This window comes from Trematomus bernacchii, unplaced genomic scaffold, assembly GCF_902827165.1.
Source record: "Trematomus bernacchii unplaced genomic scaffold, fTreBer1.1, whole genome shotgun sequence".
In the NCBI taxonomy this organism is placed as follows: Eukaryota; Metazoa; Chordata; class Actinopteri; order Perciformes; family Nototheniidae; genus Trematomus; species Trematomus bernacchii.
Window position 1 is genome coordinate 21075948 of NW_022988043.1, and position 8810 is coordinate 21084757.

Here is an 8810-nt window from a genome sequence, read left to right on the forward strand (position 1 = left end):
GTGGACAGCGAGGAACCTGAAGCTGCTGACTCTCTCCACCGTAGAATACGACCCCCTCTGTCCTTAGACCCTGACATGGGACAAGTTGCATATCCTTTCAAACTAGCCATAACTGGTGCCTCATAGGCGCACCTCGGTACAGATAGCACAGCACCAGTCATCAGCAGTTATGCAGGCTTAAATGTCTCAATATAAATATAAATACAATTAATATACATGCCTTGATTATGTCATTCTTTAAAAAGCCCTTTTTATCAATTAAATAACTCAATAACAAACACAGATAACATTTGTCCAGAGTATCTCCCATCTGTCTGGTAAATTGAATTTCTTTTGACAGAAACGCTGAAACTTGTGTGTGTGTAGGTAAGCATGGAGCCATCTATGTTCCTGGAGGTGGAGAACGAGGTGTCTGTAGTTGCGGGTTCAAAGCTCAGCCAGCTGCGATGCTCCAGAGACGGACGGGACTGGAACACACTGCTGCCCAGCTCAGTGGTCACTGCTGCAGGGAGCAGGTACGAGAATCAGCGCGTCACACACACACTCAGCTGTCTTTCATTGTAGTCTACTTGCCAGCATTGTGAACCAGGAAATGTTGAGTAACCCAAAGGTCTTATGTTAGAAATGTATAATACGGGTCCCCAGCACAAATAAACTGCCTAATTTTAACTTGCATATGTTGGCCAATTTGCACAATTGGCATAAATTGCATTAATAAGCATATGCAACTAATAGCTAAAAAATGGCATGGCTGATTTGGAAAATGTTGGTGTGGTTTTGGAGGTTAATGAGGATGTTGGATCAATCTCTGACAATTCCAGGATAAAGAAATGTCCGTGTTAACCAGAAAGTGGCCATATTTGTACTCCCGAGGGGCTGATGTAGATGAATTTTGGTTCGATTTGAAAGTGTTAGGGCACTTTGATCATCATAATGTTAGAAATTGATTGAATGTCCTCAATAACCTCCAAAACAACCACACCAACATTTTCCAAATTGGCCAAGCAATTATTTAGCTATTGTCTGCAAATGGTAATTTATGCAACTTATGCTAATTGTGCAAATTGCCCAACAAGTTAGCATCTGGCAGTTTCTATCTGCTGGGGACCTGTACCAGACATTTCTTACATAAAACTGTGGGGTACTCAACATTTCTGAGTTCACAACAGGACTCTATAGGCTGGCAACTAGACTATTAATTGAATTTGTAAATAAATAAAACGACATCTCTGACTCTGCTCTTCTCTCCCTCAGTGACATCCTCGCCGTTGCCTGTCAGGACAGGATGTTGTCAGTGTTCTCTTCCTGTGGGCGGCGGCTCCTTCCTGCCATTCAGCTGGCCACGCCTGTGTCAGCTCTGCACTGCTCGGGCCACTTTGTCATGGCTCTGACGGCTGGGGCTGCGCTGTCGGTCTGGTGAGCCCGGATACATTCTGTTGGAGATCACATGTGCTAGATTGTTCTAGACATTATGATGATTGTTATCCAGCTGTTCATTTGTTTTCTGTCTGTTTGCAGGGATGTTCATAAACAAAAGGCTCTGGTGAAGAACGAGTCTCTGCTGAGCATTTTACCAGGTAAGACACTGCAGAATGGGATTGACACAGAGCATTCAACATTTTGGGACTCAAGGTTGACTATATCAATCTCATGTCTGTGTGATAAGTGTTGAAAAATAGTTCCAGCACCCTACATTTCTGTCGAGTATTAGTTAATTTACTGTTATAACTGCCAATTAGAGCAAAATAAAGTAGAGGTGTTTCCTTGTATAGAACCAGGCTAACAGATCCCCCTGCTTCCAATCTACATGCTAAGCTAGGCTAACCACATCATGAATCTAGCTCTGTTTAACTCGCATACATGAGATGGATATCAAACTTTTGTATTTATTAAAATGTTAACCTATTCCTATTGAAGTACATTCAATATGTTTTATTGGAATCTTCTTCATGAATGTCAAAAATACGTTCTTTCACATGAAGATGGCTTCAAAACCAAATTTTTATTTATATGATTTAACTTTTATAAAATACAATTTCAGTGAGTATGGAAAATGCAGTCATGCTGTCTACCCTTGAACACATTTTGTTTTGTGTAGGTGCTGACACCACAGTGTCTCAGTCTCTGCTGACCCAGCAGGGCGTTCCAGTCGTTGGACTCTCCAACGGAAAGTCCTACTGCTTCAGCTCCTCACTGGAGACATGGTGAGACACTAAACAGTGGACTGACAGCGCTGATTCCCAACCAGGGTTTGCTGGTAGTAAGGGTAGAAAAAAACCCTTTGCTAAAAGTAAGGCTAGAAAAAGCGTTTGAAATAGCTAGCTACAAGTTATAGACACACTTTTGTAACAGTTGGCTAAAAGTAATTGGTAAACTTTTGAAAAGCCAGCGAAACGTAAAGAAGAACAGTTAAAATAGCTAGCTTCCAGTAATGGATAAACGTTTTAAAAACTAGCTAAAAGCATCAACAGTTCGCAGAGTTGGCTAAATGTAATAAATAAATCATTTTAGCAGTGATGGTTAAACCGTTGAAATGGCTACCGAAACACAATGAAGAACAGTTCAAATAGCTAGCTAAAAGTGATGGATAGCATTTATCATTGGGGAAAAGGTTGTGATATTGGCATCTGCCGATGTTAGCCATATTTTCCGCCATCGGCACATCAGTAAATAAGGTGACATGTGCCAATGGCAGTAGCCAATGTTTATCTGTTTTGCTTAGTATGTGACAGGAAGAGGTTCGTGTCCTGACAAAATCTGAAGGTCATTCGTAATTTTGAATGATTAGACACTGGCTGAGGGCCGTCTGCCATAACTTTATAATCCTCCATAGAGCGTCACAAACACACCACCAAGAACTCCCCAATGCCCCCCTTTCAAAAATACTTTTCCCCCCGAGTGAATGAGTAAACTTAAATAATTATACTGTCTCTCTTACAGGACGTTAATAGCGGATAAAGGAGACTCTATGGTCCAGTGTGCTGACTTCAGGAGCTGCCTACCTACCCAGGATGCACCTGTGTCCTCAGGGCCACTGGCTGTCATGCAGGGACGCAACCTCAAGTATGACAGCAGTATTTAATCCCCCCCTTCTATCTCCAGGTGAAAGGTAATAAATGAGTAAATAAACAACATGTCTGTGGTCCCTGCAGTGCTGGTCGGCTGGCGTCCCGCCTCTCCTCCACCCCTCACCACCTTCAGCAGAGCATGACGTTGGCCTTCCTGGAGAATCAGCTGGCATCTGCTCTGACTTTGCAGTCAGCACAGGAGTATCGCTACTGGCTGCTCATCTACACCCGTTTCCTTGTCAACGAAGGTAGCAAACTATTCCTTTTATAATGATTTCAGACTGATAAGAGTCACTAACAACCCAGTACTGACTGTACAAACCTTATGTAGCCCTGCCACTAATTATGAGTTATTCTTGTTTTAAGACAACATTACAGACAATGAATTATGTTTCGGATGATTCACAGCCACACTTCAGCGATGAAATGGTTTTACAGTTCCACATCCATCCTCTTTTAGTGGCTGGCAGGTTGACATATGAAAATGGCCCAAAATCTCATATGAACACTTTTTTAATGACTTATTAGTGTCTTTTCCCTCTGAGTAACTGCGAAAAGTCACTAATCGGCCAGTTGTACTCTATACTAGAGCTCATGTTGTCGGTTTATGATAACTCACTGCCAGAGGGTAGACAAAGGTCCACAGTGTTAAAATGTATAAAAACAAGTTCATCCAGGAGTGTTGATTGGGTTTCCGTTTCAGTGTTGACAAAACGTTGTGTGTGATCCCTCCAGGTTCAGAGTTTCGTCTCCGAGAACTCTGCAAGGAGCTGCTCGGTCCCGTCCACAAATCAGCAGCGACAGCCTGGGAGCCCACCACTCTGGTACAACTCAACATTTTTCAAAACGTTTACCTTCCACACATACAAATGTATTGTCCTTTTGTTCCTGCTCCCAAAGCTGCTTTGTGTCCCATCTCTTAGTTGTATTGTTGCTAGATGTTGACCAAGGATTAGGCTGTACTCATTCAGCATTAAGCCTTAAGTATATTACATATACATTACGACATAAAGGGATGCCCCAATCCATTTTTCTTTCTAACCTGGACGTTAGAAATCATAGTCACTCAACCAAAAAATCTCACAAAAAGTAGTGCGCAATGTCCTGTCCAGATGTAAAGCAGAGCTGCATCAACAGTTAGTTAATTATTATTTATTAATTACAATGTTGACTGTTTTGTCTATAGAACATGAACAAAAACAGGTTGTGTAATTGTGACTGTCTGGAATAGTTTTTTTGCTCATTTGATTAATCTGTTATGACCTGTGCAAACAAAGCTAATAGCTAATGAGTTAGCTTGCGTTAGCTCTGGCACCACATTAAACGGTGCATGCTAGTTGCTAATGATCTGTTTTCTGTGTTAAGGGTCTACGTAAGCGCGAGTTGTTGCGGGAAGTCTTACCTGTCATCGTTGAAAACCTGCGATTCCAGAGACTGTTCACCGAATACCAGGACCAGCTGGAGCTACTGCGCAACAAATAACACACACTGCTGCCCACACACACACACACACACACACACTGACAACACACATGCCTGGACTCATCATGAAACCAGTTTGGTTCTTCCAGTTCGACTCGGGTGAACTCTGACTGCTTATCGTCAACTGAAGAAGCTTGAAACGCTGTATGGGCTGAAAGCTGCAAAACAGAAAAACTTCCTTCACGGCGAGTCCACAGCTTTCAAAGTTTGGGGACTTTCAGTGCTGTCGCTCACTGGGAAGAAGTGGCGGGTGCTTTGGATTTTTTTTTCTAATCACAATCTTAGTTCCAACTCACGTGTTCTGCGTTTTTTTTTTTTTTTTTTTTTAAACCTATGCACCTCTCTCCTGCGCTCCTTTTCATGGACTCAAAAATATTTAATTAAGAGAGGTTGTTGCTGGTTGGATCCCTGCAGCTCGATAAATCTTTCTCAAGTCTGTTTCTCTCCTGCGAGAGAGTGAGCCGAGGTGAGACACTGAAAAAGAAAATAATATAAATCAAAATGGATGTAAAGGAGCAATATGCTTGTACCAAAGTGATGCCTTCAAGTGTAAAAATAACCACACAACTCTATCTGCAAAGTGAAGGAAATGAAGGGCATCCTTAAAAAAAGGTTGAAATGGGTTTTTAAAGGCTGATGGGTGTGTTTTGGCTGGAAATAATGCCAATGCCAACATTTGAAGTCACAGGTCACCGCGAAGAAGATAATCAAACTTATGACACCACTGGAAATGAAACGGTATATTCAGAGATACAGGATGGACCTCGATTTTTAAGGGATGCCTTTTTTGCAGCTAATCCTAACCCATGAGAGCATTCACTCCAGTCAAAGAGCACTTCAAGCATGTAAGAAAAATGTGCACAAAGAGGAAGAACTGCAATTTTACGGTGGCCAACGACCGCCCAAAACGATGCAATAAAAAAAAAAACACACATGTGCCAAAACAAGCGCAAATTAAAAAACATCTTCACCAAGTTGACGAAACATGCGCAGCATTTACTAAAAGCACTGCATAAACGAAACGCTGCAAATAAAAAAAGTGATGTAAGAAGTTCAAAACACAACAGAAACGGGGACACTAAAAAGTGATGCACACACCAGACCAGAGCATGTGTTGACTTTTGAGGATTATAAAGTTGGCCAACTGTGACTGGAAATTTACCTCAAATGTACATTGTATTAGCTTATTTAAAAAATGCGATCACAGGAATCCTTCTGATATTATTGCAGATCTGCTGTCAGCTAGCTAGCTAACCTAGTTATTTCATTTATACTGACAAAACACTTACAATCGTGAAACAGACTAACTCGGCTAACAGTGACAGTTGGCCAACTTTATAATCCCAGAACATCAACAAGTGCTCAGGTCCCAGCTGTGCGTCACTTTTGAGTGTCCCTGTTTTCGTTGTGTTTTGAGCTTCTTCCCGCATTTAGTTTGAGCAGCTTTTTGAGTAAATACTGCTCATGTCTTGTCAAGTTGATGAAGATGTTTCTTCATTTACATGTGTTTTGGCTCATTTGTGTTTTTATTTGCATGGTTTTTGAGCACCTTTCTCCTAATGGAAGTGTTTTGGGCTGTTGTAGCGTGATTGCACAGGTCGACCACCGTAGCATTTAGACTAAAGAAACAAAACACAAGTAAGGAAATATTAACACAGTCTGAAAAAAAAGTAAGGAATCAATTTTTAGATGTCACATCTTGATCTGCAACAAAGGTAGCCAGAAGTACAAGCTTTGGATGCAAGTTACCATTATTTGAAATAACTAAATGTTTCACACATTGTTATCTTTGCTTTTTACCTCAACTTTATAAGCACCTAATCAAGATTATACATTTTGATTATTTGTCAAAGAAAAAGCATTTAACATGAGTGTGCATAAAAAGTCCCATTTTTATTGTGTTGGATGAATGAATGTAGATCTACAGGCTTAACCATTACTTAACCTCCATCATGAAGTCTCAGAATAAATCATATTTACTGTAGACTTAGAAAAAGAAATTGGCTGAATTGCTCAGCAAGGTGGGAATGATCTTAAGTACACACAGGTTTAACAAAAGCTCGACAATGAATCTAGTAAAGTAAACTCGTGCCACCGTTACATCCGTACATAATTATTGTAAATATCAGCAGCTGCCTGAGGACATTTGCTGATGAGCAGGTAAAACTCATCTTTGCAGATCTTCAAGGTATATCATGTGTATGAAACAGATCTTTGGGGTAATAAAAAAGCTCTCGTGTGTCAGATTCACGACATCTGATTTAGCTTTTGTTCCCCCTCCCCCCCAAAAAAGGCTAATATGATCCACTTTTTGAACGCCTGTGATCAGACATGGTGAACAGATAATGTAATATATATATATTTTGGTCTGTTTCACTTCCTGTATCTTGTAAATACCCCAAGTCTAATTGCTGCACCATTGGTTTACATTTTCTCTCTGTTGCCGGGCAAGAAACACCCCAAAAATGTTTTTCAGGACAGAGGGATTTTCTTTTGTCTCACATGCATTAACTTGACATTTTTACAGGTTTCAAAAGCACAGCGGTCATGAAACCTCATTGGACTTCTCTTGGATAAAAAATACTTGTTTAGCCTTTTTTGTCTACCGCAGCGAAGTGCACTCCTCTGCCAATTCAGTGTGTATATAACTAGAGAGTGAGCTTATGCTTGCTTACTGCTGTATCTGACAGTGTGGAGACACGCAGACCAGAGGAAGAATTCATCTCTATCAATCTGTACAGCATTTATTTTTCCTTCTTTCCTTTTTTTCCCCGCTGTAAGTCATTTTTAAATGTTTGTAAAAGCTATTTTTTTTTTCATTTTCTATAAGAAAAGAAGAAAAAGAATGAGAAGAGCTGAATTGTTGCTTTTGAGGAAAGAACGTGAAAAATAAATGAGGAACAGTTGGGGTTTGGTAATTTCCTGAGTGGTGTTTCTTCACTGTGAATGTGTGGTGAGAGCAATTCTTATACTAGTAAAGTGTATATACCTGGCTCCAAATAGTTTGTTAGTTTTTATCAATTATGTTGTGCAGTTTAAAGAGAAGCTTTTCTTAAAGGGGACCTATCGTGCAAAATGCACTTTTGTACGTCTTTTATACATGAATATGTGTCCCCGGTGTTCCAGGGAACTCACCAAGTGTCAGAAAACACAACCCTCTCTATTTTCCTCCATACCCAAATCTCTAAAAAAGGGGCTGCAACGGATCTGATAAAAACTGATCCAGATTTGAACACTGTCCTGACGTCAGGACAGTGGCGCTACGGCTACGGCTATTGGGCCAACTCCACCAATCAGGAGACAGCCACGGCCATTGCCGTTCGAAAGCGCTGGAGACGCTGTAGTACATATGCCAGGCCTGTAGGCGGTGCTGTTCTCACAGAATCGGCCCTTGCAAAAACAGCTAACATTTTTCAAATTGAGCAAAATGAGGCATGGCTAAAATGCATGATCTGCTTGGTATTTTGAAAAAAAAAAAGTATACATATGCCTTATATAGGTATGGTCCTACACTATATTATTCAAATATAGCATGATAGGTCCACTTTAATAATCATCGGCCTTATTTATAAAACTACGTGGGATTGACGTGAAAAGGCTGTGTACGGATGTAACCTCGGAAAAATGTTATACAATAAAAATATAAATTATGAGTATAGGCACTTCATATATATTATGATCTATAACACAGTGCAATTACAATAATCCTTTATACATCACAATTAACTTGGCACACTTTTTGCAGGCTTCATGTAACGCCTCTCATTAATATTCATGTATATCTTCTGTATGATGAAGATCGGAGGAAACACCCGGAAGAAAAGCTAAAAAAAGGTAATTAGGGTCTGAGACCAGAGGTCGGCGAAGACCCTATTGTAATCGCTCGCACAGAAAATAAAATAAACCTGCAAAACACACACAAAACAGGGAAAACGACCGGCAAAAGCACAGAAAAGGTTCGGAAATCATGACGGCAGATAGTCCGAGCGCGCGCCGACTGCAACTCGCATGATTGATATCCGTAGGATCAATTTAATCGCTTTAAGCGAAGCGAGCGATAACCATGCAAAACCCACACAAAACAGGGAAAACGAAGGGCAAAAGCACTGAAAAAGTGGCCTAAATCATGACATTAGGTAGCCCGCATGATTCTCCTCCTAGGGTCTTTATCCGAACGACTCCAAATTCGTCGGGTAGCATCTCGAGACATGGGCGACAAAACGACATGCAGCATGCAGCTCTCATCTGATTGATTGTGCA

At 40.7% G+C, this 8810-nt stretch overlaps 1 protein-coding gene across 2 annotated transcripts in view; it reads left to right on the forward strand.

The window, feature by feature from the left end:
* LOC117472836 (protein HIRA) overlaps positions 1-5478 on the forward strand; it is a 32537-nt gene extending 27059 nt beyond the window's left edge. For both annotated transcript variants that reach the window (XM_034118258.1, XM_034118259.1), the window contains exons 18-25: positions 367-515; positions 1255-1416; positions 1519-1577; positions 2099-2204; positions 2941-3063; positions 3153-3316; positions 3804-3892; positions 4434-5478. In XM_034118258.1, coding sequence (XP_033974149.1) covers positions 367-515; positions 1255-1416; positions 1519-1577; positions 2099-2204; positions 2941-3063; positions 3153-3316; positions 3804-3892; positions 4434-4550 — 969 coding nt within the window. In that variant the 3' untranslated portion in view covers positions 4551-5478. The remainder of the gene's footprint in view (positions 1-366; positions 516-1254; positions 1417-1518; positions 1578-2098; positions 2205-2940; positions 3064-3152; positions 3317-3803; positions 3893-4433) is intronic.
* Positions 5479-8810: the final 3332 nt, after the last annotated feature.